This window comes from Daktulosphaira vitifoliae, unplaced genomic scaffold (genome assembly GCF_025091365.1).
Source record: "Daktulosphaira vitifoliae isolate Bord-2020 unplaced genomic scaffold, ASM2509136v1 Scaffold_1, whole genome shotgun sequence".
NCBI classification, from domain to species: Eukaryota; Metazoa; Arthropoda; class Insecta; order Hemiptera; family Phylloxeridae; genus Daktulosphaira; species Daktulosphaira vitifoliae.
Window position 1 is genome coordinate 87,416,675 of NW_026099572.1, and position 27,837 is coordinate 87,444,511.

A 27,837-nucleotide genomic window follows, 5' to 3' on the forward strand; every position below is an offset into this window, starting at 1 on the left:
GGTGCACAAACTACAGAAAACTTTTAAATGTACTGATACTTTTCACGCATGATTTGGTCAAGTTTGAAAATAACATTCTAAGAAAAGCTTTTTGAGTCAGAACCGTGAACAAAATACAAAACGTATATGCACTCCGTGGTCCGTTATTGAGTGACACACACCTTTCATCAAAATACTTTTAAAAAATTCACAAGTTTTTCAAATGTACCGTGTATATGGCGGACATAATATATTTAAACATTTTTATTTGCTCAATTTTAAAATAGATAATAATATGTATATTATCATCTGTGACATCATGTATGCATTTTTCAAAAAAAAAAAAAATGTATAAAAAATGAGAGTTTTAGATGATGTTTGAAATTTTTTAAAAAGTATTCGCTGTTTTTATAATAATACTTCATTCTTTATGTATAACATTTTAATACGCCATCGTGTTGGATTATAATTAAATTTGCACTGTAAAAGAAATTCGACAGCTCTGACTAAATTTTGTACCCTTGTCTTTACAAATCATTTCATTGATATATTTGAAGAGCTCTTCTTCAAACATCTTTAGTTCTCAGAGCAAAATTAATGGACAAAATCTTTTGACACTCAGAGATATTTGACCGAGTCTACAAACAACCAAATTGTTTGCCTATGATAATGAATCTCATAGAATTATTGCTGATTTTAACCCTTTGAAGTGCATACCTCAATTTCCATTCTTAAGTATTATATATAATAGAGGAATCCGGAGTGTAATTTTATATTTATTCAAATGACCCAATCAACTATTGTTACGTATAAAATATCACTTGTTTGTGAAGTATGTAAGACATTAACATACTTTATATTTGATAGAAAATTTAAATAAATAATATCAATTTAAATTTATATATTTCTAAAGATATTTTATTTGTTTTTGAAAAGTATTTAAAGCTAACAACTGAATTAGTTTGACCATAAAAAAGTGTTCTCAGAATTCAAGTAAATAAAATTAAAAGATCATTAATATTAAATAAAATAAATATATGATCAGTTTTACATACTTCTATTTCTCGAACTTAACATGCTAAAGAGGGCGGTGGCCCTCCTTCACATTTTAGGGAGTCGAAGATGTTTTTTTAACGGATATTATAGCCGACTTGCACCAGAAACCATACACTACCAATGAGAAAATCACAAAAAAAAATTTCGTGGCAACCTGGGCATCGAACCCAGTTCGTCATGCGCCGAAACATGAGTTTTTACCCATTAGGCCAGGACTACTCCTAAAAGATCATTAATATACATTAATAAAAAATTCAAACTTTATAAATGGCAATAACTTGAAGAATTATATCATTGTATAAATGAGTAATTTAAATCCTGTTTTGATTTGTTTTTTAGATATTATTGGTTTTTAATGGATAAATCATGATTAGTTGATGTTTTTATAGCTTCAATTTAACAAATATGTACTTTTGTCGCAACCTTTTTTGTGTTGGGTGTATGTGTTTTTGTTTATATCAAAATAAAAAGTAGATTTCAAATAAATAAAAATATTTACATGTAATGTTGTTTGCTAAATTATTATGGACAAAATTGTATAAATGAAAAATTAAATATTTATTTGTAATTCAGCAGTATTAACTTGAACAACCATAAATTTAAATAAATAATAAACTTTAAAACGAATTGGTTTTACTGCTTTAGTGATTCATATAATTTCTATTAGTTTGAACAAAATGCTGAGTTATATAAAATCGTAAAATTTTGTTTCTTAATAGACTAAAGTTAAATGTGGACCCTTTGCTCGTTATTTCAATGTATATATTTCGAAGTAAAAGAAGTAATTTAGATTTTCCGAAATCTACTCTGAATGACTCTACTCATATAATAAGGGACCCAACTTTGATTCAAAAGTTTTTCTATTTGAAAAAAAGATCTTATAGCCGTTAGGAGTTTGATAACATACAAAGGAAAATATTCATTTAGCCTCTTCAACTACTTAGTATGCAAAAATGTGTAGAACGTTAATTTTGGGATTCTTCTGGCGTCAGGTAAACGCAGCAATGTCACTGGCCATTACGGATTAGTGCTTATATTGTATTCAGTACAGAGGATTGTCTGCTTGCATAGGCGTACGGCCGTGTTAAATATCAGTGTTATTTTTTACTTCTTAAAGTAAAAATCATCAATTTAGTTTAACTACTCCACCTCCCAATTTGAATAAAATTAATTTATCATCACTCATAAAACCCGGTCGACACCATATACGCGGAATTTCAATTGTCTCAAAATGTTCTATTATCTCACGTTCGTAACCACATATTTGCAGCTACTTGATTCATCACTTACCTGACACTCATACGTGCCGTTGTCTCTTTTTTGAACGTATTTTATTTGCAATGTCCAGTCGTCAGAACCCTCGGCGTGCAAAACCGTAAACCTCTCGTCATTCGTATACGTGAACATGCCTGACGTTAGTATATGCCAGTCTCGCCGTCGAACCCAAGATATCTGAAAAATAAAAATAATAGAATTACAAACAAATATAAGTAGATAATGTTGTTATTTACTTATTCAATACAATTCGTTTTTACTAAAAAATACGCTTTTCAAATAAATACAAAATCTACCAAAGAGATATTATAAGGTTTCTTGTATTGCTCTTTATTTTCTAATAATGTTTATTTCAAAAAATAGGCATTTGCTATAGTAAACTTATTTAGTTTATTGATGTACATTGTATATTGACGTATAGTGTATTAACACATAAACATAAAGACGTAATCATAATAAGCGCATATACAGTACGTATACAGTTTATCACATTTATAATTTAGTATACAAATAATAATAACGGTATTTTATGTTCCAGTTTTTTTTTTTGTTGCTAACTAGAATTCCATTGTTGTGTTTTTTCGTCATTACATATACATATATATATATATATAATCGCGTTAACGAAAATAATTTTGCGTTAAGTTAGATTAATGTGTAATAAACCATTACTATTTATTCAATAGAAAAAAATTATTTTAAATATCTGTAATGCAAAGTAGAAAATGTTCAAATATTCATTAATTTTATCGAACCTTAGTGTAAAAGTATGAATTATTTTTATGATTGATTTTTTACAGAAATTTTACAATAACTCTTTAACTAATATAATATTACTTTAAAATATTATGACTTAATGTTCACTAGGAATTTCATTTTAGTTTTATGTTTGTAATTAGGATAGGACATTGAGTTTTCCTAAAGTTAGACAACTACCGTGAATTCTGCGAATCAAAAAATAAACCCTTTAATGATGATCAAAAATGAATCCCTCGGGCTTTTTCTGGGATAAATTTGACTGAAATAAATTGAAATATAAAATACACAAACAAACAATTATTGCTTAGTTAAGAATGTATTTTACGGCTCGAGAGTTTTTCATCAAATTAACAACATTTTGTGGCAAAAACTTAATTATATCAACAAAATTAAAACTTTCTTTTAAACGATAACACAGCAGATATTCAAACAAATAGTTGATCATTAAGCCCTTTGGGATGTAAATCTTTTGTAGTTGAAAAGTTTTATGATGTTAAGCAGCTATGTTATTACTCGGTTGTTATAAAAAATAATCGAATACTTTTTATTCAATTTGTTTTTTGAACAAATATTCGTAACGAACAACTCATATTATAATTAAACCTTGGAATTATATGCATTTATAAACTAAGATATTCTGAACACACCACCAGCCAATATAAATTTTCATTAATTTACTTGAAAACTTAGTAATGTGTTATTAACAATATTATTATTATTGGGTAGTGGAGGGGTTGCCTCCCCTAAAACGAAAAATTATAATTACTTTAAACATTTACTATAAAAATGACAAAGAAAATATTATTGACACAGATTATTTGATTTTATTCCTATGAATAGAAACATATATAGTATATTTATACTTTTATATAAGTAATAATAATCACATTAAAAAGACCTTATGAACAATATAATATTTTTAATTTACCTAGTTGAACATGAAGCGAAAGTAAAAATTTTCTCGTTAACATTTTAGATTTGAGTTTTTTAATAATTCAAATAATCTTTCAATTTTTTTCAATAGTATATGATCATTATACGTATTATGATAAAATTAGTAATTTCGATATGTTTAAATGGATTACTATGGTAATTTAAATAGATTTACTAAATTTCTTGAAGTGTTTAAATTTAAATTTAATTTTAAATATTGAATATACTCTATAATTTAAACACATGTAATCGGTATGTAACATTTCTATATTTTTATTTTGATGTATTTGGAAACTTAGGTGGCGGTTATCTGTTTGATGGTAAATTTGATTAGCTGTTAAGTCATAATATATTTATAATTTCTATCTATCAGGTATCATGTTTTGAACATTGCGTGAAAAGTTCTCAGAGCTCTTATGGTTATTTTGCTTCTTACACTATAACGTGACTCAACCCGTTACCGTATTGGGTTGCTTTTGTTAAATAATAACATCATAACAACCGTCGGTATCATTAGGGATTGTGGTGATTTATCGTTGTAATACAATCTATACCTATGTATAACAATAACGTTGCATTAGATGGTTTTTTATTATTCTCTATTTTTGCTCGAGCAGCAGATCGGCTATCGCCTAGAAGCTATATGATTATTTTAATGCTCGCTCGTCACGAATGTAGAGTACCTATTGTGATGAATACCTATGTCTACTTCATGCGTGTTGGCACGTTATTCGCTTATCAGTCGACATTTGTAAGAAATAGTTATGAAAATTACCTGCAAATAAAGTGTTTGCAAAACTAAAACTGTCAACGGCCGAGAAGGTTTCCGTTCAACTCAATTCGATAACGTTATTGGCCATAACATAAAAACGGTTTAACATAATATTATGTTAGCAATGATGCAAATCTCGGAGGAATTTACCGGTTCAACACGATCATTTTGTTATGTGTAATGAGGTTTTTATTTTTTGCGACTAGAAGTTTTTGCGTCACATGAGTTGGTTTAAAATGCTGTAATTTCTTGCAAAACTTTTTAAACGAAACTCCGGTCAATCACTATAGTAGATGATTTCTAAAAAGTTATTTGAAAATCATTTATTTGGCCTTTAGGGGAAAATTTAGTTTATAGAACCGTCTATCAATTGAAGTTTTAAGAGCTTTTCCTTTACATAAAATCAGAGAATTATATGACTGTTTTTAGATTGACGGTTATATTAAATTATCAAAAATGTTTACTATTTTGACAGTTAACATCTAGTTACTTCACAAAATAAATTTAATGTACCTCACAAATTAATAAGTTAAATTATCAAAAAAATGACGAGGAAAACTTTTAACCAAAAATTTTTTAGACACGCAAACTTCGAAAATACTGAACAAATAGTTATGAATAAACACAGCGGAGACAAACAAATATATTTCATTTATTTTGAAAATACTACTTTTCATCATCGTCGTGCAGTTGAAAAAGCATAACCAGACAAACGATTTATCCAAAGGCGCCGCTATTACAATATTCGATTTGCTTTGGTATTTCTTTTTCTCATACACAGAAATTCGCATACCTCATCTCTTTATCACATCGTTCGTCATTCTTACTCGCTTCAATTCTTTCGATGTTTGTTCTTTCCTATACTGTCCCGTCGGAAATCTTTTTTACAAGAAATACTCTAGTACCCTGAGCGGTTCAGTTTATAACACGAAAAGCGTTGTGACCGTTTGGAATTCTCCTTTGGAGTCGATTGTTTGAATGAACGATATGTTTCTCATCTTAGCAGATCCTAGAATAAATAGACTATTGAAAGGGTTAGAGTTTAGATAGTAAAAACAAACCTATTTACATTGAAAACAATAAGGGTTAGCAAGCACCGAAACAAATCATATTTATAATGAATTCTTTGGTTGAAACGACGTCTCGAACACACACTACTAAAAAGAAAATGTGTATAGGCCATAAATATTCTATAATATACAGTACGGTAATAACGAGAACATGGGACTATATATGTGTTATTATTTTATGTTATTTAGGTTCACTCGTTTCAATTTCTTTCGTTTCTTTACTCAAAAAGGTTTGCTTTTCATGTCATTATGTCATCTTTTGAGTGCGTATAAGCACCAAGAAAGTGAAAAACCTTGGCAAATGTCATTTAGCAGTCAAAAAAGGTGATGAAATGGAAACAAGAAAATTACTTTTGTTACTTACATATGCTAGAATAAAATTCGTAAAAGGCGTCACTTACATATTTGTTTAAATTATTTCCAGTATAATTTTAACAAACATCGAAATCAAAGGGCAGCTATTTTAAAATAATGTTATGATACTCTACTAAATTAAATATGTCAACGTACAATATATAGGGATTTTTGTTTAAAAATAACCCTTTGGTTTTTCTAAAAATAATAATTTTGTTAAGATAATTATTCTCGGAATTTTTTAGTTTTATATATTTTTGATTTATTAGTTATTAATTATTTTTTTAATCACATCCCTTATACCTTATAAGGATATCAACTTATTTTATTTAATAACATGCATATTTAACTAGCGTATAAAAAAATGATCTAATTAGTAAAATAACTCGTCGATCACAATTTTGGGACGATAATTTGAAGTTATTAACATTTTTAAACCTAGGAGAATGTAGAAGTGTGGCCAAAAAATGTTAAAATTTATCATTAAAATTCAAGACGATATTTATTATTTTTATACCAGTCTATATTTTAAAAAGGTAGAAATTTCTGAAATAATGGGTTAAAAGTTGTTATCATATAATTAGTTTATTATTTAGATAATTTTTTTTATAAACTAGTGAAATATATATACCGTTTAAAAAAAATTGAGGTGACATCCTTAAAATTCATAACGGTTGAGATAAAAAAGCAACTTATAATTCAAGAACTATATAAAACTAAGAATTACAGAATATAATTTTCTTGGCATGAAGAAAGTTCTCTTCATATATTATTTGAAGAGAAATCGAGTGGCAGAGTTTGATGAATCATTTAATATTTTAATACATTTACAAGTTCGTCACGGCATAACAAAATTCTCATTTAAACAAGTTCAGTTAAAATTTAAAATGGTTAAATTTTGATAAATATATACTTATTAGTAACACCTTCTAGTCTAGTGCTACTATTGATTACAGCGATATTTTTAATAATAAAATAGTATATCAAGAATACACTTCAAAAATAATAAAGAAGAATAGTAACATTAGTGTGAAAATAAATAAAAATATCCTAGTATAAATTAGCCAAGAAAAAAAAATTAGATAAGAAAACATATCTACATTTTATCATTTATAAATTATATATAAACTATTACAGACAAATTATTTCAAATAATATTAATTTAACGAGTGTCCAATTGCTTTTAAAAAGTTTTCAATATATCTTGTTTTGTAATTATACTACTCGCATAGCCTTTTAATTTTTACTTGATTTTTTTTATTGGTAATATTTTTTTATTACATTACTCACTACGTTATCACCGAGCTATTTACTGCCACTTTCTGACAAATTTTGTCCGTTAACATCAAAATGGTTGGATGATTTTGTCCATAAAATTCAGTAAACCTGTTATTTTATACTTCAGTGCTGTTGATGGTTCTTTCAGCATCTTTTAAAGTTATATTTTGGACATTCCACAGGTTTGAAGTATAAAGAGAAGTTTATCAATAGTTATCGATAGAAACAAATAAAGATATCGTGACAGTAGGGTTTTTACTGGTTATTTGTACTGCAACCCATTTATTCGGTCATTTTTAATATTCGGCTATTTGTTTCTAGATTCCATTAGAGTAATGTATGTTCAGAAGTCAAGAAAATATAATTTAAGTCACGCATATAAAATTAAAATAGCCTAAATTAATTTACTGTGTACTAGAGAGAATATTAAAAACCTTGTATAAATGAACTTATGACACAAAAACATGCAGCCGAGAATTATTAAAACAGTAATATAAAAGTAATATAGATAAATTATTGCCTAATTCATTTATTGGTATCTAAATAGAAAAATATCAAAACCAATATTTCTCGTAGTTGTTATACTTGTTAATCAGTCCAGTATGCATTGAAATTAAAATATTGAACATTTGTAAAATATATAGTTCTAATGAAAAAATAAATATGAGAAGAAAAAGTTTATTTAAGAAATTTCCTGTTTTCTTATAGTATAATCTATGATAACGTATAATACATTGTTGTCATATAACCTGAATATTTTGTTATTTACATCACATTCAGTATAGTATATTAAAGCTAAGTAATTGGTGGGACATTTCATAATAATAGTTTTCATAAACTCGAGGTTTTGAGTTTCTTTTAGATAAGGGAAACAAGATTTTGTTGATTATGCCGATGTGAAACAATTACAGAGTTCATTTTAAGGTGATAGTGTGAAGGAATGGTAAAGAGATAGTAGAACATAAGAGTGTCCGGATACGTATCATGGCAGCAAGAGAATCTGACGGAATTTAATTTCGCCCAATGGCATCTATCTTTTCCGGACATCATTATGTCGAAAACGAACGACAACGACCCGAGAGATGTATAAACGCACGTCGTCCATCGCGGCACCAGTGTAAACGTGACTAGACTGTTACGTATGGGAAAACCTTTCTATCTCTACTGTATTTCTGTCTATTTCCTTGTTCTGAAAATTTGGTTTGGACGAGTATGTTTTGATTAAGAGAATGGCCGCTCATCTCTATAGCACTTTGTATCCACCCGTTGTATTTTTATTAAAACTGATATTAACACTTTACTAAGACTCATTTTTAGTGGAGACCAGAGCAAGTTGATCACAAATCAACTATTTGTCAAAGAATTTTAGACGGACAAAATATGATAGTGCCATTTTATCTATCAAGTTATAAGAATTTCCTATAGATATTTTCAAAATGAAAAAAAAAACTCAAATATTTATCATTAAATTGACATGCATTAAACAAAGGCCAAGATACAATTTGAACTTAAAACCTAAATCATAGGCTACGCTTAGTCTAAAAACTTAAATCTAATCCAATAACCTAATTTTCAAAATAAATCAACATAATAACAATTCGTATTGTGTTTAAAAAATGTACCGTTCGTTCGCCCAAATTTCTGACGCGGCAATGCAAGTACGCAGTGCTACCATAAGGTACTGTCAGGTTGGTATCTGTGGTGTTATCCAAAAGTGGTTCGGTGAGCTTTTGAAATTCGTCAAAGCTGGAATACCACAGCTGTTGCCAATCTGTATTTGGCGATCCTGGTTGTTCACCTTTATTTTTTGGACTGAATATTTCTCGCTTTTCTGTAAACAAATAATACATTGTTTAAAATAAGTCAGAAAATATGTGTATTATTTTGGCTAATTATCTGGGAATTTTGGTCGTAGCATTATAAGTAAAATAATCTGTTGAAAGTTTCAATTCGAAAATAAGTCTTATTCAAATTAAAGTTCGGTAAGCAACAATACAAATAGAAGTATTTAACGTTCCTTTCTTTCTATTGAAATATGGAAACTGACTCATCAATAAATTATGAATATTTATTATCATACTTATTCTACTATTGTTAAAAACCAAATAGCCTAGTATTATGTTAATTTGATTTTACGTTTTTACCAATACAATTTTTCTGTCTTGATGGAGTTCAATTACTCCTTGTCAACAACAGTTGAATCATTAAGAAATATTTAGACGTATTGAAAAGAAAGGAAAAACCCTACTTTATTACAATATGAATCGATCCATTTTCCGTGGAATTAATTTGTATTTAAATTGGAAATATAGTTCAGATTTTTATGCGTGAAAATAATGAATTCTACTAAAAATTCTATGTTAAAATTTTATTTTATATAAAAATGCATTTTTTATGAAAAGCTTAATTATTTACAGTTGATATATTGTTTCTTTTTCTGTGTATCTTTGATAGAATAATGAATAGTTCATTAACTACAAATAATTATATAATCACCTAGATTTATATAATCTAACGGGTTATACAGAGCTACATCAAAATGCGACTACTCAATAAAGTGTAGTAATAGATTTAAAAACATGTTAGTAATGAATAGCACGCAGAACTCGGATTGATATAGTGGTAAAGTGTGTCTACTTATAGCAGTTATTTAGTGAAATAGTGTAGAATATGACAAACTATCACAAAATTTAAGTATTAAATTAATTATCATTTCTCACGCATGTAATACAAAAAGAAAATCGACCATAATTTATTGTAAAATTAAAGTTACTTATAAAATTATATCCTATTGTAGATGAAAAAATGTTTCTTGAAATATATTTGCTACAGTTTTATTGTTTTTTAAAGTAATTGGTAAATTGTAAACCATTTAAAATTATTTTTTTTTACAACTGTATTACTTAAGTTAAACTGTAATAAGTGTGGAATAAAAAAAATTTCTATTAAATAAAGAGTTCAATAAAGAGTCAATGTCGATTGTATTTTGAATTGAGATACTTTTATCATCATTGATTAGAAAAACTTTTAGTAATATGGCAATTTCGCAAAACACTTCAAGTCCATTTACTGACCAAAGGGTAAATGCTAATTCAACAGTAAGAGAGGTAAGTATACAGTTCAAGTCCATTTACATCCGAGGTCTTTGTGGTGGTGGTGGTGGTGACGGCAGCGTTTGGTTGTAATGATAATACCCTTCTATTCCGCAGCTGTTAAGCAATCGGAAGTGCCTGTAGTTAGTTGTTGAGGAAAATTTCAACTCCTAAGGACTCTTATCATTTCTTAAAACATATTGATCTAGAATTGCTGCACAGTATAGCAAAAATATGTTTTAGTCAATAAAATTATATGAAAACTGTTCAGAAATTGCAAATCAGATTTCATAATTTTGTTTACATAATTTTTGTTATCTTTCATTTTAGTTGCAAATTTCCCTGTTTTAATTAATCGGCACACTTTTTTCTCTAACGGACATTGTTTACATTCCTTTACTTCGTTCTATCTTTCTTTATCTTTATGTAGATAATACAGCATCAGCGTCCATATAATTACCGAGCTTTACTCGCCATGTGCCGACAATAAAGAAACGACTAATTGGCAGTAATTAAAAATAAAAACTAAATGACCGAGAAGAGGATTATGGTGGGTAAAATTTGCATTTTCGAGAATACCACGACGAAAACATTATTTTTGTCTTACATTTTTATTATTGTTATTTAAAAGACCGGCCATAATAGTAGATGAGATATTGTTACATTTAGTATTTAAAAAGTATTCTTTATTATCTTTTTTTTTTTTTGATAATAAATGTTTTCTTTTTATATTCAAATGCCTGAACAATATTCTTTGTGAAATAGTTTATCTTGTTTCCATAATATCTTACTCTACATCTCTAAAATATGAATTGTAAAAAGTATTATCCTCGTTCACTCATTTGTTTCATTCAATAAAATTATTTTGCTGAAATATCACGTTCATTTTTGACCATTAAGATGTAATTTTGATAAAAGTGCTGAGTATATATTTTTGTGTAATATCATTTTGTATAATAAATAAATTAGATCTACATTTGTTTGTAGTTTGAAAGAATTATATATTTTTACGCCTAATAAGTCTAACATGTGACAAAAAAATACAAATTTTTATACAATTTTGTTTTAAATTATGGATTGAAATTTAAAAACGTACTTATATATCATCATAAAGTGGATTTACATCAGAGTAAAATAACTACCACTCAACGAGGAAATTACTAAATGTCGGTCATGTATTTTAATCCGTATGATGTATTTATTTCAATATATACAATATGTATATATCAAATTCATGATTTTATTATAAAAAATTTAATTTAGCTATTTTTAAAAATGAAATCTTTTATTATTTATTACGCACTTGAGTAATGTGTTAAGGTAAAGTCTTGCGGATAATTTTAGTTCGAAAATGATAGTTTTAACTAAATAGAGTTGTGCCATTACTTGATTAAATGACTCAGACCTGCGAAATTGACATATACTTTTTATGAGTTTATATAAAACGAATATATATATATAGAATGTTCAGTAAGTAAGGAAACAGATTTCTATTGTTCTCATTGTTTCCTTACTGAACACTTTATAATAACCTAATTCAAAATTCTTTTTATTTTTATTTTAATAAACAACTTTGATTAATAATATAGCGAAGTAGTAGGTAATAAAATCGACAAATAATTTTTTTAACGACTGTAAAAATGATATTCATATATAAATTTAGTATAAGGAGTCTTATATTTTTTAACATAAAATGACTATATTCTTACAAAACAAAAATAAAATTAACATGAATTGCACAATTTCAGTCAAAGACGTGGCTATAAAAATAGAAATAAAAATTGTTGTTAAAATATGATCGTAACCTTTAATGTTTGAAAATTGATAAAATAATTTGTACGATTCATTGGACATTTACTGATTTGTTAAAATTTCCAATGTCTGGATATTTTCTGATATTTTTAAAGAGGGGAAATAACGTCGTGTTCACCGGTGCGGATTTCAAATAAGTACTGAGTAAATGACGTAAGAGAGAAAATGAAAATGTGAAGAGGTAATGTCCGTTTAAAGGGAGCAGTGATTGAAAAACGATTTGTGAACAGCGAAATTAATCATTATTACAAAGTAATTGAATTGGAAAACATATCTCTGCGTATTTTACCTTAGTTTTATTTTGCCCTTGGAACTTCATTTAAACGCAATAATTATTACGCTTTTATAGAAACCATTAAAATAGAATGAAATATCAATTATAATCTATATCAAGTAAAATGTTTTCATACATATTGGAATGATGAAGTATAGTTATATTTGAAACATTACTAAGTCTAGAAAAATATTGTACTTTTTAGTATTTATTTATTCATTATTTTTTCACTTGATCGTGTCATTTAACTAATTATCCTTTTTTAGTAGTATGTATGTATATTGATATTATTATAAAGTGTATAAATTGTTGATATTGTGACGGACTTGATTTGAGCAAGGCAGTTTAGGGCGAATCATTGAATAATGAAACCGATACAAATTTAAGTTGATAAAATGATTAGGGCATTATTGCGTTTGTTGAGAAACACAGCACATTAATAATTAATGTTTAGGGGTTTAACACCCCCTCCCCACAAAAAACTGATATGAAAACATCTTGGTGAGTGAGAACCAAAGAACTAAAAAGGTATTTGAAAATCTTTTGATTTACATTTTTTCAGTTGTATTAAAAAAATGATTACAAAAAGCGTTTAGAAGAAAAATGCACAATAATTTCTTTCTGAACAATTTAACTTGTATTTATTATTAAATTTTATGATACAAATTTTATGATTCTAATACTAAAGTAATGGCCCAAAATCGTTAAAAATTTACTTATTTATAATTGATATGTTCGCTTTGAAAAAAGTACTTAATTTTTAGTTGCAAAAATACAACAACAAAGTTACATTACTGGAACTAAATATAGCCCAAGTTAGAATTGGTTTATTTACGTAACTTTGAAAATTTATTCAAATATAAGTTTATTTTGTGTGCTAATAATAAATAACTGAATCGTTTGGGGACGCTGTGCTACAATTTACAATACAACTCATTTAAACGAATCCGAAGGATAATTATCGTCAGTACGCCATGTTTAATGACCCATTTAAATTTCAATAGCAATAAAAATACAACAGCAGTACGCAACATTAAATACATTGGTAATCATAGTGAGAAGACAAGACATCAATCGGAAAATCAAAATTTAAACCGAAATATTGGTTTCTAAATATCATACCTACTATTAAGTATTATTCAAAATAAGGTATTATCTAATTATATATTAGAACAAGGAAAAAACATTTTTCTGGGAAAATTAATAAGCGTGCTCGGATTTTAAAAAAAATTCTTTTTTCAACGATAGTACTGGATTACGAGACTCCGGGAAAATTATTGCTAAAGTCGGAAAACTTTTTCCGATTTATCGAGAGTGATTTAAAATTTTGACCGTTTTCGAGAAAAATCCTTGCTGACTCTAGCATTTTACGATTTAAGGTTTAAAATTTTCACCAGACCCAAAGACATTTCTGAGATATTATAAAAAAATTAATTCAATCCGTTCATTTTTCACCGTTCTACGAGCTTTTTTTAAGTCCACGCGCATGATTTGAATAAGTCTATTGACTCCTTTTTAGGCATTTATGTATTGTGACTCTGAGTTTGTAGAAAATTGATTTTTAAGTCAATTGTTCTCTTTAATTCATATTAAATACAAGTTATAGTTGTCGTATATGAATTTATTTGGTTAGATTATTAGCTATATTTTCGTTTTGATATTATGTTTGTTATTTTTATATATTATGTGTTATGTGAGGCCACTAATAGAAAAGTTTAGGGAAAAGAAGAAAAATCTGTGTATGGTATTTATAGATTTGGAGAAAGCGTATGATAGAGTACTGGGAGAGGGTTTTAAGTGGGCATTAATGAGAAAAGGAGTCCCAAAAATATTCATTAATATAATAGAGGATATGTTTGATGGCATTTGTACCAGGATAAAAAGTGTGTGAAGAGTAACAGAAGATTTTAGAGTAAAAGTAGGAGTGCACCGAGGTTCTGCTTTAAGCCTTTACTTATTTTTTATAGTGATAGACGAAATTACTAGAGAAATACAAGGAGAGGTGCCGTGGTGCATGTTGTTCGTTGACGATATAGTGTTAATAGGAGAAAATAGGGAGGAAATTAATCAAAGGCTAGAGGTATGGAGATCAACTCTTGAAGAAAAGTGTTTAGGAATAAGTAGGAGTAAGACAGAGTGTATAGAGTACGAGTTTGACAAAGGAGAACACGAAATAGGTGAAATGAAGAGTTCAGTGATAAGAAAGTAGAGCAGAAAATGAGTGTAGTAGAGATGAGAATGCTTAGTTAGATGTGTGGAGTGCACCCAGAGAAAAACCTCGATCTACATAATAAATTCATTGTTCAATTTGATAAATATATCATTACTATTAAATCAATGATATATTTATCAATATGATATTTTTTTTTCTTGTCTTGAACAATAATTATTTATAAGAATAGTTATTTTGTTCGTATTAATAAAACATTATCATAAACCCTTGATAAAATTTCTCTTTCAATTTTGATTGAGGTTTTTCTTTGGGTGTGGCTAGAGAAGATAGAATAAGGAAAGAACATGTAATAAGATGACCAAAAAAAGGTGGACGGATGTAATCGAATGAAATAGAGGGCGACTGGTGTGAACGTAGATTATGTCGGATATCGTGTCAAGTGGAAGTTTAGGATAAGGGTGGCCGACCACAAGTAGTTGGGATTAAGGTGAGGAAAAGGATGAAGAAGAAGATTTTTATATATTATGTTTAGTTTATTTAGTGTAAAAATATTTTCTGTCGATTTCTTTCAAATATGTAAATAATAAAAATTTTGTTGATATATTTTGTATATTTAATCAAGGGATGTTTGATAAGTTATATATGAATTTCAGGACGGTTATCAGTGTATAAGTTTGTACATTCATTTTCAGAATAGTATAGTATTATTAATCATCTATGATTTTATTGTAAAAATTGGGATTCATTTGTGACAACTATGCTGTCCAACATTAAATCATAGTAACCAATATTCTTATCACAATTAAATTTTTTACATATTCCCAGGAATAATAACATGCCAATTTTTTTTTATAATTATTCTATAATATTAATACAATTATAATTGTATTATAATAATTATTATAATTAGGATATTAATAATAATTGTATATCAAAGGCGTACTTAAAGTGGATATGGAATATTACTCCTTTTAAACCAGCACTATTAATATTTTTTTAGGCAACTTCTAAGAAATATGGTTCTAATCACCTTTTTTTTATTATCACTTTGATTTTTAGCAAAAAAAATTTTATAACATGTTTACCAAAATAAAAAAATTGAAATGTTCTCCTAAAATAATTTCTGAATATGCCCAAGGCGTATACTTTATTAACAAATATTTTGTTAATTAACAAAATAAAAAAATGGTTCAACTAATAAAAAAAAAATACTGTTTCTTTAACAAAAATATCATTAAATGCATATTGATAAAAAATTTGTTGATTTTGCAACGGGGTTTTTTCAGTGTACAATTTTAACTAACCACGACGAATGCCTCAAGTCAGTATCTTTTCAATATGAAACATTGTTAAAAAAAATGAGTACAAATAATAATCCAATCATTCAGCTAGTTATTCACTAAGAATCACTCAAAAAATGTTTTCTGAGAATGTTCAATCATTATGAAGTAAGACCAAAAATATACGAATCGATTGTAGTTTTTTCACGTGTATAGCACTGAATCCCAATATTNTTATATATATATATATATATGTGTGTGTGTATAAAATAAATTGGTATAAATGAACAGGAATACTTCATGACAGCATAAACAATTCACAACTTGCATCTGAATAATTCATAATAAATATATCCGCTACTACTTAGAATATCTGTAAAGCGAACTTGCATGCGTGAGGTGTTTGGGCATGTGTAAAACGTATCGTTCAATAATGAAAATTCCTACTTGTAGGACTGATACATTATTTATCTGTGATATGCGGATAAAAGTGTAAACTAGGTTTTAACGTGCAGCAGAAAGGTTTGATAGAAAAGTGAATTAACTTGAATAATGCTGTCGAATTATTCTGATTTTCTGACATATTATACATTTATAAGCACAGTATTTCCATCGAAAAACAGTGCAAAATACATGTTTTAAACAAACGTTGTTTTTTATTCACACAGTGGCTATTTATTTCTCATTTTTTTATATTTTCTTTCTGACTGTTTCGTGATATTATTCAATATAAATTGTTTCACTTTTAATTTACGCGGCGCGAGTAAAATAGATTTAGACCTGAGGAAATACACTTTTAAGTCGTTCTCTAACGATTCAACTTGCCGTTACACTTTTACGATTCCTACTCGCTAATCGCTCTCCCCAGTACCATTATATTATTATAATGGTTGTTGGCAAAAATACTTTTCCCTTTATGTCGTGTTGGTCCCTTTTTCTTCCTTCTCTCATACTCGGAACTGTACCTAAGGGAAATCAAAACTCCTTCCTGACGGAAACAAAACGTACAAGTTTTAACGAATAGGAATACTATTTGTTGTTATCAAACCACAACCACAAGTGTACATTTTTCTTAATAGTTATTGATGTTTCTACTCAAACGTATAATCAATTAAAATTTAAATAAATTTGCTTCAATCGAAAAAAAATAATTACATTACAAATATATAAAGGTCCAAAATTATAAATAAAAACTAATTGGTTTTAAAGTATTCCATTTATTTTAGTTGTATTTTCTTTGTAAAAAATAATAATAATAATTTTTACATTATTGCTATTTTTATTTAAATATCTAGTTCGCTTTTAAAAAGTATAGCTCATTTTTGTTTTATGAAATTTTAGAAGATCAACGGTGATTCCGACTAGATTTCCGCCGATAGGAAGTCTTCCGGTGAATAGAAATTAAGCATATAAAATATATCGTAATCTTGAGGTCCAATGATACTCACTAAATAATGGTCCTTTAATTGAAGACTTAGTTGGTCAAATAAAAATTGAATAAGTATAGCTAGATTTTATAATTACTAGAGACTAAATCTCCCATAAGAAATCTACAGAAATTAATGTGAAGGAACATGTTAAAACTAACTTCCACATAACCAAAATTTTTACAGATTTTGGATGCTTTGGTAAATAATTAAATAAGATCAACATAGCACTCAATGTAAGATACAGCGATTGTAAAGTACTAGTAAACAACGTTACACACATGTTATCAGTTTCACAAATAATTTGTGAAATTTTTAATACAAAAAATGCCTTACTAAATTAATTATCCATAAACATGTATTTAAAAAAAATAAATGTTAAAAATAATAATTGTATTTTTAATACACAATTAAAATTTAAAAAAATAACAAAAAACCCATTTTGATAGTTTTTATTGGGTGCCGTAAAATAGCTAGAAAATTTAAAATGTACTTGTGACACTTTTCAAAGCAAAATTCAACGGTTTTAACGAAAAAGGAAGCTTAACATCTTTGGCACGAGAGAAAAACTAAAAATTAGGTAAAGAATAAATATTTATAAAATGTGTCATGTCGTTTATTTTAAAAACATGTGGAGTTGTTTAACAATATAATTTTGAAGTATCCTGTGCAAAATAAATGTTTGTGCCCATCATTTTTATTTAAATTTGTCACTGAATAACAGAGTTACATGAATCAATATTTATTACACATATTATTCTAATTCAAGAATAAATTTTTTCTTTATAATTTTAAAAGTAATACTATCTTTTAATACTAAATTGCAAAGTGAAAAATAAACATTTAAATGTTGTTTTCAGTTGTAGGTGGTTTCTTTGTTTCTTAAAATTAGTAGTTTGTTTAAAAGTTATACATATTTAGAGAATTGTAAAATTTTAATTTTTTCAACCCTATATTCACATTTTAGTTTTGATGCGAAGCTGCGAAGGTATTGGTTTTACTATGATGTGTTTTTTTTTTTGTGTGTCTGTTATCACTTTTTCTCAGCGCTCACCGAACCGATTTCTTTCAACGATACGTCAAAAGATCGCAAATCGTATCTAATCGAAGACATTACCCTCAAATATTGAAAAAATTTCTCTCGTTCCCCGTAAATGGGGGAAACCTCCAAAAAAATTACAAATTTAAAAATCGCTAATTTTCAAAAATTTTTCAATTTTTTTTACTTAAAATTGTTATAACTTTTTTAAAAATAACCAAATCAATATAATTTTTTTTATATGGATGCACTATATCATTAATTTTCATTTTCATTTGGTATATTTTTTTTATAAATCTGACCCTTTACCTGCCTACAGGGGGCATTCAAAATGACAACTATTTCACAAAAAATTTACTTTTTCAACTTAATATTTGAAAGTGTTCCGGAAAGTCTGACACTTTTATATATATCTTAAATTAAGGCAAATATAATACACTTTATTATGAAAAAAAAAAAAATTTCAGACTTTAATTTGTCTTCACGGTGAAAATGGCTACCGAATGCTATTTTTGTGTGAAAATTCTCGATTTTATTTTTTACCTTTTTAACTTTAAAATGCTATAACTTATTGAAAAGTGTATGGATCAACACGATTTTTTTATCAGAAATAATATTTATATCCCTTTTTCATTCGTCATACTTTATCTTAATCAGGATATAAATAAGGAAATAGCAAACACTATCTAAAGATTTGCATTGAAGCGTTTTTTTTTTATAGTGATTTTAATCACTGTCAGATATCATTATACTTGATCCACGTCACCACTGTGCCGCGACCCCTCTGTTCTGTGTATTTTTAATCTGTGTATAACAATGTTTGAAGATATTATATAGAATTCAAAATAAATATAAATGTTTTTTCTAAAGTTTCACATCAGGTAATTACAGATAAAACGAATATAATAAAAGTATAATAAAACTAAAAAATATTTTTCAAAATAATATGAACTAGAAAATACAATACAGATTTGTGCGGACTATTTGGTTATTGTTGAAAAAACCTGTTTTATTAATTATCAATTGTTGATAACCAATCAATTCACTTATTAAATTATTGAAAATATAACAATAATTTATCTTGTTTATGCTAATGTTTAAATAATGAATAACGAATAATTTTTTTTCTAAATTTTATCCATTCTTAAAAAATATTTATTATAAAAACAACTATACTGACAATGTAACTTTTAGAAGTGGCGTATTTAGAGGGGAGGCACAGGGCACGTGGCCCCCCTTGACTGAGTCATGTAAATATGTTATCAAGTAATGTAATGATGTATAATATCATTAGAAAAAGTGATTTTTTGGTTATCGATTACAACATGGGTTTATGAAATGTTAGTCGATATAGTTGTTTTGTGGAGCAAAATTTGACGCCCACACAGTTGTTCCGTTAATATTATCGCCTATTTTTGCAGTGTTTATTACGTAGAGATAAACAATATTTAGAAAAAAAATATTTTTATTAATAAAAATGGATTCAAAACAAATAACAGATTTTTTTTCAATAAAATCTAAAATATGTGTTTAATATATGTTGACAAAAGTTATGAACAAAAAAAAAAGTCGTTTTATGGTATCTTATTCATGAACATTTTTGTGCCCCTGTCCAGTAGCATTCATTAAATGTACTTTACACACATTTAAATAGAAAAAAACTATCTATTAACTTTTTATAGAAATTAATATGAAAAGTTGATGGAGCACATTCGAAATATTCGAAACCAAGTAACCGTTTAAATTAAAAGGATAACAAGAGTAACTTTAAAGTAATATAATTAAAAAACCATTAATTTTGGTAACTTAATGAAATAGCTAAAAAAGTTTAGTAAAAAATAAGTTTAAAAGTATTATATACATTTTGTTTTAAAGCAAACAAATAAGAAAGTTAATACAGGTAATGCAAAAGACCACATGGCGTATAGCAATAAATTTAACTATTGAACATTAAAATAGTAAGACTACCAACAGTAACAGACAGCATTAATAAAATTAATTTGATTGCAATAATAATATTGGTCATTATAATTAAAAGTATAAGCAAATATACACCAAACTGAAACCATGGAGTATTGTAAAGTTTTGGCCTTCTGGGAACCAACAGCACCATTAAGAGGGTCCTATTATAATTAGAAGAATGAGGGTAAGACGTTTAGGATTTCCTTGATTAAGAAACTTTAGCAATTTGGCACATGACGTATTTTGCATCAGGAATTTAGTAACATAAAATCAGACTAAACTAAACTAATCACGTGGCATATAATCAAATTATACAAATATTTATAAATTCATACATTGATATTTTCAAAAAATACCATAAGATTTATTAAGGTGTATAATTTCTCTTTATTATATTCACGAATCATTACTAAACTTTAATAGATTAAATACATTGTTCATAGAAATCAAAATTTTGGATTGAGTTATTACGCCTTGGTTCATTATCCAAGTGACTCTTAAAGCATGAACTAGTTAACGATAAAAACATATTATTTGGTGAGCAACATTTTTAATTGTCAATTTTTAGTATCAATACGATATTATTGGTACCAAATTCAATGTTCAGTTCAGGTTATGTGCGAATATGATAGAAACATTATCTTTTATCAATAATTAGTGATATTTTAATTAATATTAATCAATGATGTGAATGATAACTCACCTTTCGTATCACCATTGCCATAGTCTAAAATAAACAAAATCAACAGCGCTATAAATTTTGGATGTCCTTGTGTTTGGTGGTGATGATCGGATGTTACCATTCTTTATTGTTATCTACGAACACCGCCGGTGTGTCTTATCCTGAAAAAAAGTTAATTTATAGTATATATTTAAATAAGTAAACGGTTACTATTAAATAAACTCCTTCAAACATAGAGTTATAATTAGATACTAAGAACAATTATGTAAGTTCATTATTTTGGAAACAGATTATCAAATCCCATTTAGTGAAATCGTAAATCTCTCGGTTGATTTATATCAAGAAAATTATTTTAATTAACCGTTAACAACTAATTAAACTTGTGTTTCAAATTTAAATTATACTATAATAATATGGGTTAACGATATTAAAGTTGAATTTTAATTGGTTCTGTATTATTCCAGTCAGATTATAAATAAAACATAATATTTAAACACCAAGTAATTAGTTCATTTTATAAATATCTTTAAAAGTTTTTTCATAAAGTCAGTATTTTAAGTTAATGTAAGAATTAAATAATAATCACATATTTCCTCTAAAAGTTAATTGTTGATATCATGACATCTTTGGTTATTAAAAAAACTAATACATCAGAAATATACATTTTTTATAATACGTACAATGACGATGTTTTTTTATCGTCTGTCGAAAATTAGGAATCTTTTTTATCGTTAAAGTTTTAATCATAATTTTTTGATACTATAAGCAATGTCTTTCTTTTTATGAATGATAAAAAAATACAAAATCCCACTTTTATGTCTTAAGCTTTATATGCAAGTATTAGATTTCAATATCAAATTTTGTGTATGGTTGGCAAAACAATTTTTCCGTGCTAAAATTGAAAAATTAAAAAATTAAATAAATTTTTGTTCAAAACCTTATTTGAAAGTTTTTAAAGAAATTAGTTAAAATTAAATTTGCTTATCAAGAACCTGACACGATCTCCCACAACATCTACGCTCACATCAGCCTTCCTCATATCGCATTCAATAACATCCCTCCATCTCTTTTTTGATCTTCCTCTACCATTAAGCCGAGAAAAACGATTTTGAAATTTTTAACTAACTTAAATTATTCTTTTTATCTACTAAAAATTTGATGTACGGTTACCGTGTCGGTAACTGTAATTTTTTTTGTTTTTAATTATGTTTTTTTATGGAAATACTCATTTTTTTTTAATAATTTATCAAAATGAATTTATAATTTACTAATTAAAAATTAATAAAACAATTGACTAGTCATTTTCTTTATTATATTACCATAAAATAAATAAGATAATTATTTACGTATAAAGTATAAAGTAAATAATTAAAGTATTTTAGTAAAAATACTAAAAAATTATGGATAAATTGAGAAAAACACGAAACTGAAAGAAAATAATAAAAAACTTATCAATATTATTTTTATTTTTATATATATAAGTGGTTCACGATAAAAATATCACACTTTTCAATATTATATTTTATGTCACTCTAATGATTATGTGTACTATTTATTCGTAGGGAATATCATTCTTAGTAATATTATATTAATTTAATCATTATAAAACAGTGCCAAGTTTACTATATTTTTCGTTAAACAACCGCAAGGTTGTAAATTTTAAATATAAGATCAATTTTGTACGTCCTAAGAAATTAACATTAAGAAATTTCTCTCGATATCTTAGAAGTTATAATTTACAGTAAAAAATAAAATAACGTAATATGAAAATATTTATTTCAATTTAATTAAAGAGTACAAGTCTTGAAAATTTCACAAATTGTTTTCTGTGTTATGTCTGTTTCGGTCTCAGAGTGGACTGTATAATACGTTTGCTTTTACTATTTACTTAATAAGAACGAGGTAAAACTTAAAACTTTTTAATTTAATTTATAATACTTTATTTTTGTATACACATGTTGGCGAGCGCATCGTGTCGTCCTTTACGATGACGAGTTCATCGCTTGACTGCTTTTTTATACAATAAATGAAACCGGTACGCACCGGGAAAACGCTCTTATCTCATACAATAACATTTTATGAAAACAAAATGGATCAAACAATATTCATTTATTATTTAAAAATGAATCACTTAACAGTAAACAAAATTTCAAGGATATTTACTTAAAACTGCCCAACTCAAACAGTCATTACTTTAATTGTTAATAATTTCAGGAATACTGGTCATATAGTTGTTATTAACTAATTGTTTTCTAAATTTATTATTGTATGTAAAAAGTTAATTTAAAATATAAAATTGTATCTCTTATAAAGTATAAGATATAGCCTAAAAAATTACTCAATTATTACTAAATCAAGAAGTATATGTATCTAAAATATATGTATTCCCGAAATTGTTTTCATTTTGTAAGTAATTGAATGGGTTATTATAAATGAAACACTTTATATATATATATATATGTATTATGTTTTATTGTATTGAATTCTATGACATTGCCTTTAAAATTCCATTTGGTGATATACTCAAACTTTTCGTTTTGTCTGAAGCAACGGTCCAGTAAATCTACTTGGGGGTGGTTCTTTGTACATTAGTTATTGAACCGGATAGATCGTTTGATAAATATACAATAACGACGACAATATTAGGGCTCAAGAAAAACGTATTTTACAGTTACAACAACATCTCTGGAGCTGTTGAAACTTATGGTTACTATTTTTATCTCATTCAACGTTATACCTAATACTTTACTTCATAAAGATACATTATATCTTTACTCTTTACGTTTGTTTGTACTTTTGAAATATATTAATGACATTCTCGAAAGATAAAATTTGTGTCATGGTTTATTTGAATCTAAAATCTGTGAGTTATAGCAAAAGAATTTTTCATTTTTGTTAATCAGTCATTGTTTGGTATTTAATACGAAATATAACTTAGTAAAATTTATATTAAGTTTTAGTAATTAAAACATAAAGTATTTCATTTCAACATTCTCAAAAATAATCGATAACGTTTTTAATTTAAGTTATTTTAAGCAATTTAACTTTTACCATCATTTTCTTATTTGTTTTAGTATTTGTTGTTTTGGCTAGCACATGGGAATTGAAATGATAAGCCTATACAAGTCTCTTAAGTTACTTGTTTGCAAGAAAAAATTTGAAGTAGATAATATCATTGGTTTATTTTCTGAACCCATGGCATATAGTTAGTAAAGCCAGCTTTTGTTTTCAGGAAGACATTATATTTTTTTTTAGCTAATTTTGTTTTCTATAGCAACTACAAATCCAGCTGTACTTATACGTCACGTTTATTATAAGTTAGTACTATATAAATAAAAGTTATTTTGTAGGACTATTTCAAAAATAAATTTATAAACAATTTTGAAAAAACATCAATGGTTTATTTGAACAAATATTAAGATTAATTTAAGATGTGGATACCTCATACAATACCAAAAACAACGTTTAATTTATTTTGTCCAGCAAACGAGGTAATGTTATTACCTAATGAAATTGGACGTGCAATAAAATCTGATGATTTCAGTTGGGCAAATCAAATGCCGAAGGCTTTAAAATATATGTGTTTGGATTCTATTTCAGAAAATTTTCAAAAATTTCCAAAAGATCTTTTTAAAAAAATTAATTTAATGAACACAGTGTATTTGTCTGAAAAGCTTCCTACGAGTTTATCGTTAGTGCTAGTCATACATGTACCGGATGGTGAATATTGGAAACGCCGATGCAATGATTTTTGGCCGAACTTCAGTGAACTTCATAATAACAGCGTAGAATCATTTAAAGTCGCATTCATAAGTGAATACGTATCACAGACAATCGAGAACTTAGTTCCAGGATATGTAGACAAACAGGAGCTGACCGAAATATTATTAATTTGTAATCCTTATATAACGACTTTGAATTGCAAAAAACTATGCATTCCAGGATCGTTATTGCATGAAATGGATATAGCAGAAAGTGGTGAACTTCCTGAAGATCCAGTACATGTTGAGTTAGATTTTATATTGCATCATTTACCTAGGTTGCGGGAAGTGAAGCTAGTTTATGGAATGAAATCTTGCATTGAAGAGGATTATACGCCAGATCAATTTAAGTTTAATATTAAAGATATGGACACTCTCGGCCAAGGCCTTGTAACATTGCCTTATTTGTCGAGCTTATCTATTGTTAAAAGTGCTTTGGATGTAATAAAATTCAATAGGTTGTCGTTATATTTATCAAACTGTCATTTGTTAGAGCACTTAGATTTTTCATACTGTTTACTTGAAACATTAGCAGCAAAATCAATATCAAATTTTATAAAGTTTGCAAAAATGTTGAAATCTATAAATTTATTTTGTAATGATATTGGACCCGAAGGCGCTGAAGCTTTAGCATATGTCGCTTTATGGAGAGGGCAAAATTATTTACCAAATTTGGATTTAAACTTAGGTATTTACTAGTTTTATGAGTTACATATTATGTTATATTTATTTAATTAAAATTAACTTATAGGTATGAATAAAATTTGTGACTTGGGTGCTCAATATTTAGCATCTGCTATAGCATCAGGTGTACAACCTTTTAGTGCACTTCGAATAAGTAATTGCATGATAACACAAAATGGAGGTTTAAAAATCATTGAATCAATTCAATATGACCAAGGTTTGAAAATTTTACAGTTAGACAACAACTTTATAGGACTAAAAGCCGGTGTAGAATTACATAAAATACTTATTCGAAATACGAATATTGAATATTTATCTACTTATAACTGTGGGTTAACAATTAAATTACAAAAATTTCTTGCTAAGGTAGCTTTTTATAATAAATACAAGAAACGTTCAATACTAGATTATACAAATATTGAAGAACTAATTAAAACCGAAACTGAATCTAAAGAAAGTGTCCATCAAATAAACCAATTTGAAGAGGACACCAAAACTTAATGAATTTTATTTGTTAAATGATATTATTTAAAACTTTTGTAATGTAAAGAAATTGAAATTAAATTAATAATCAGAACAGAAATATCATTAAAATATCTACTTTTTTATTGTAAATATTTTTATTGCTTTCAGAATGTGAGCTTTTTTAGTAAGATTACTTTAAAAACGTTTAACATTTTCACTGTTTTCCTTTGGTTTTAAAACTTCATTTTAACTTTAAAAAACTCAGTTTCTTATTTTTATTTGTATTTTATGACAGTTTGTTTTTTCTACTACAACAATAAATTATCCATTAATAGTTTTATTACTAAAGTATATCACAGTAATTATAAGTAATTCTGTATTATTATTACTACTATACATTGCATATAATACTATAGGTCAATGCATAATAATGAACATTTTTATGGTTATGAATCTCAACTCTTATTTAATTGGGACCCATACTTATTTTAACGAGATAACTGATATCTAATAATACTTGAATGTAACTAAATATACTCACAAATTATTAAAAAACCTCATAAATAATATTTTATTACTTTGGTAATTTTAAACATATATTACTATTATATTAGTAAATGATATATTTGTTGCTTAATAATTATTCACGTAATATTAATATGAACAAATTTTAAATTTTAAAGCAATGTTGTTTTTCATTAGCTACATATCATTATAGTGATATAGTATTATAATATAGTGATGCTATTATTGCTTCAGTATAAACTGAATTTTATTTTATACAACAAAAATAAATAACTTTGGTATCATAAAGTTTTAAGTGAGCTTAAATAAGTGAACGTTTTATCACTGTTAATATTTTGTATTGTAAAAACATAATTTAATATTAATCACAGTTAAAAAAACAAAGTTACACCATACAAATGAAATATTAAATGTTATTAAAAAGAAAGTGTTAATTTTTAATATTAATTAAGTAAATTTTATTAAAATTAATTTTTTACTTAATGATTACAAGAAAATATTTATAGATTAATTCTTGAAAACTTCTAAAAAATACTATAGGAGATCTGTTTAAACAAAATATTATTCTACGCTAGTGCATACCCAATTAATAGATGTATTACAGTTAGCTTTTACTAGGAGCCATTATTATGATGCTTGAAACATCAAACACTCAATTTAGAAATTTTTTTTATCTAGTCTATCTTGTATTTGATGGATAAAAAAATACAATTCTCTAAAAATGACGACTGAATTATTTATTACAACATATTGCATAGTAAAGCAATATGAATAAATTCAAAGTTCATTTACATACATATTTTTAAGCTTAAAAGCCAACGAAAAATGAATTACATAATTGAGAAACAATGCAAGTCACAAAAATTCAAAATCGAGTATTCAAGCGCAATATATTTTTTATGGGTAAGTCCATTAGTTTTGGAATTTGCAAATAAAATTTTGTACATTTTTCAAAACCTCAGTAAGTTTGAAAGTTTTTTCAAATTTTTTGTAAGAATACATGCGCATGAGAATAAACGTATATCCAGTGTCTAATGAAGATCTTATGTATATACTATTGTAGTAATTTTATACATTGCAGAAAGTTATATACTTTAGTACAATACAGTTTTAACGCAACGCGCTATGTTGAAACTGATTTTCATTGTTTTTAATAAGTGTAATATTTCAAACTCAAATAATTAT

At 26.6% G+C, this 27,837-nt stretch overlaps 2 protein-coding genes across 7 annotated transcripts in view; one reads left to right on the forward strand and one right to left on the reverse strand.

Moving 5' to 3' along the window:
• LOC126896323 (hemicentin-2-like) overlaps positions 1-27,837 on the reverse strand; it is a 130,241-nt gene that overhangs the window by 11,715 nt on the left and 90,689 nt on the right. For all 6 annotated transcript variants that reach the window (XM_050668999.1, XM_050669001.1, XM_050669000.1 and 3 more), the window contains 3 exons: positions 21,239-21,378; positions 9,099-9,307; positions 2,326-2,487 (listed from right to left, as the gene is read on the reverse strand). In XM_050668999.1, the coding sequence (XP_050524956.1) occupies positions 2,326-2,487; positions 9,099-9,307; positions 21,239-21,338 (471 nt within the window). In that variant the 5' untranslated portion in view covers positions 21,339-21,378. The remainder of the gene's footprint in view (positions 1-2,325; positions 2,488-9,098; positions 9,308-21,238; positions 21,379-27,837) is intronic.
• Positions 24,627-26,296, forward strand: LOC126896309 (uncharacterized). Its single transcript, XM_050668975.1, has 2 exons — positions 24,627-25,666; positions 25,730-26,296. The coding sequence occupies exons 1-2, from the start codon at positions 24,649-24,651 to the stop codon at positions 26,161-26,163; spliced, it is 1,452 nt and encodes a 483-aa protein (XP_050524932.1). The 5' UTR covers positions 24,627-24,648; the 3' UTR covers positions 26,164-26,296.

Coding starts and splice junctions, on each gene's coding strand:
- LOC126896309 (XM_050668975.1), top strand. CDS start 24,649: ATGTGGATACCTCATACAATACCAAAAACAACGTTTAATTTATTTTGT. Junction 25,667..25,729: donor AAATTTGGATTTAAACTTAG/GTATTTACTAGT, acceptor ATTAACTTATAG/GTATGAATAAAATTTGTGAC.